This window comes from Onychostruthus taczanowskii, unplaced genomic scaffold (genome assembly GCF_017590055.1).
Source record: "Onychostruthus taczanowskii isolate IOZ18803 unplaced genomic scaffold, ASM1759005v1 scaffold384, whole genome shotgun sequence".
Lineage (NCBI taxonomy): Eukaryota > Metazoa > Chordata > Aves > Passeriformes > Passeridae > Onychostruthus > Onychostruthus taczanowskii.
Window position 1 is genome coordinate 26,674 of NW_024501282.1, and position 852 is coordinate 27,525.

General features: G+C 73.6%; 1 protein-coding gene across 1 annotated transcript in view; it reads right to left on the reverse strand.

The window, feature by feature from the left end:
- The window catches only part of LOC121339962 (chromodomain-helicase-DNA-binding protein 3-like), a 46,441-nt gene that overhangs the window by 25,961 nt on the left and 19,628 nt on the right, over positions 1–852 (reverse strand). The window contains 1 exon segment of the mRNA XM_041412241.1: positions 118–249. Coding sequence (XP_041268175.1) covers positions 118–249 — 132 coding nt within the window.

Below are 852 nucleotides of genomic sequence, written 5' to 3' on the forward strand. Positions count from 1 at the left end.
CCCCGATGTCCCCAGTGTCCCCAGTGTCCCTCACCGGTGTTTCCAGTAGGCACATCCCTGTGCCCCCGATGTCCCCCCAGTGTCCCCGATGTCCCCAGTGTCCCCAGTGTCCCTCACCGGTGTTTCCAGTAGGCCAGCTTGTGCAGGTCGTAGTCGGGGATGGGCATCTCGTCCTCCTCCCAGGTGGCCTGGTCGTAGGGCAGGTCCCGCCACTTCACCAGGTAGTGGTACTGCCCCTTCCGGTCCACGCTGCGCGGCACCGCGTCACCCGGGGCACGGGGACAGTGGGGACACCGCGGGGACAGCACGGGCACCGCGTCACCCGGGGCACGGGGACACCGTGGGGACAGCCAGGGCACCGCGTCACCCGGGGCACGGGGACAGTGGGGACACCGCGGGGACAGCACGGGGACAGCCAGGGCACCGCGTCACCCGGGGCACGGGGACACCGGGGGGACAGCGGGGGGACAGCCAGGGCACCGCGTCACCCGGGGCACGGGGACACCGCGGGGACAGCCAGGGCACCGCGTCACCCGGGGCACGGGGACAGCACGGGGACACCGCGGGGACAGCCAGGGCACCGCGTCACCCGGGGCACGGGGACAGTGGGGACAGCACGGGGACAGCACGGGGACAGCCAGGGCACCGCATCACCCGGGGCACGGGGACACCGCGGGGACACCGCGGGGACAGCATGGGCACCGTGTCACCCAGGGCACGGGGACATGGGGACAGCACGGGCACCGCGTCACCCGGGGCACGGGGACAGTGGGGACAGTGGGGACAGCATGGGGACACCCAGGGCACCGCGGGGACAGCCAGGGCACCGCGTCACCCGGGGCACGGGGACAG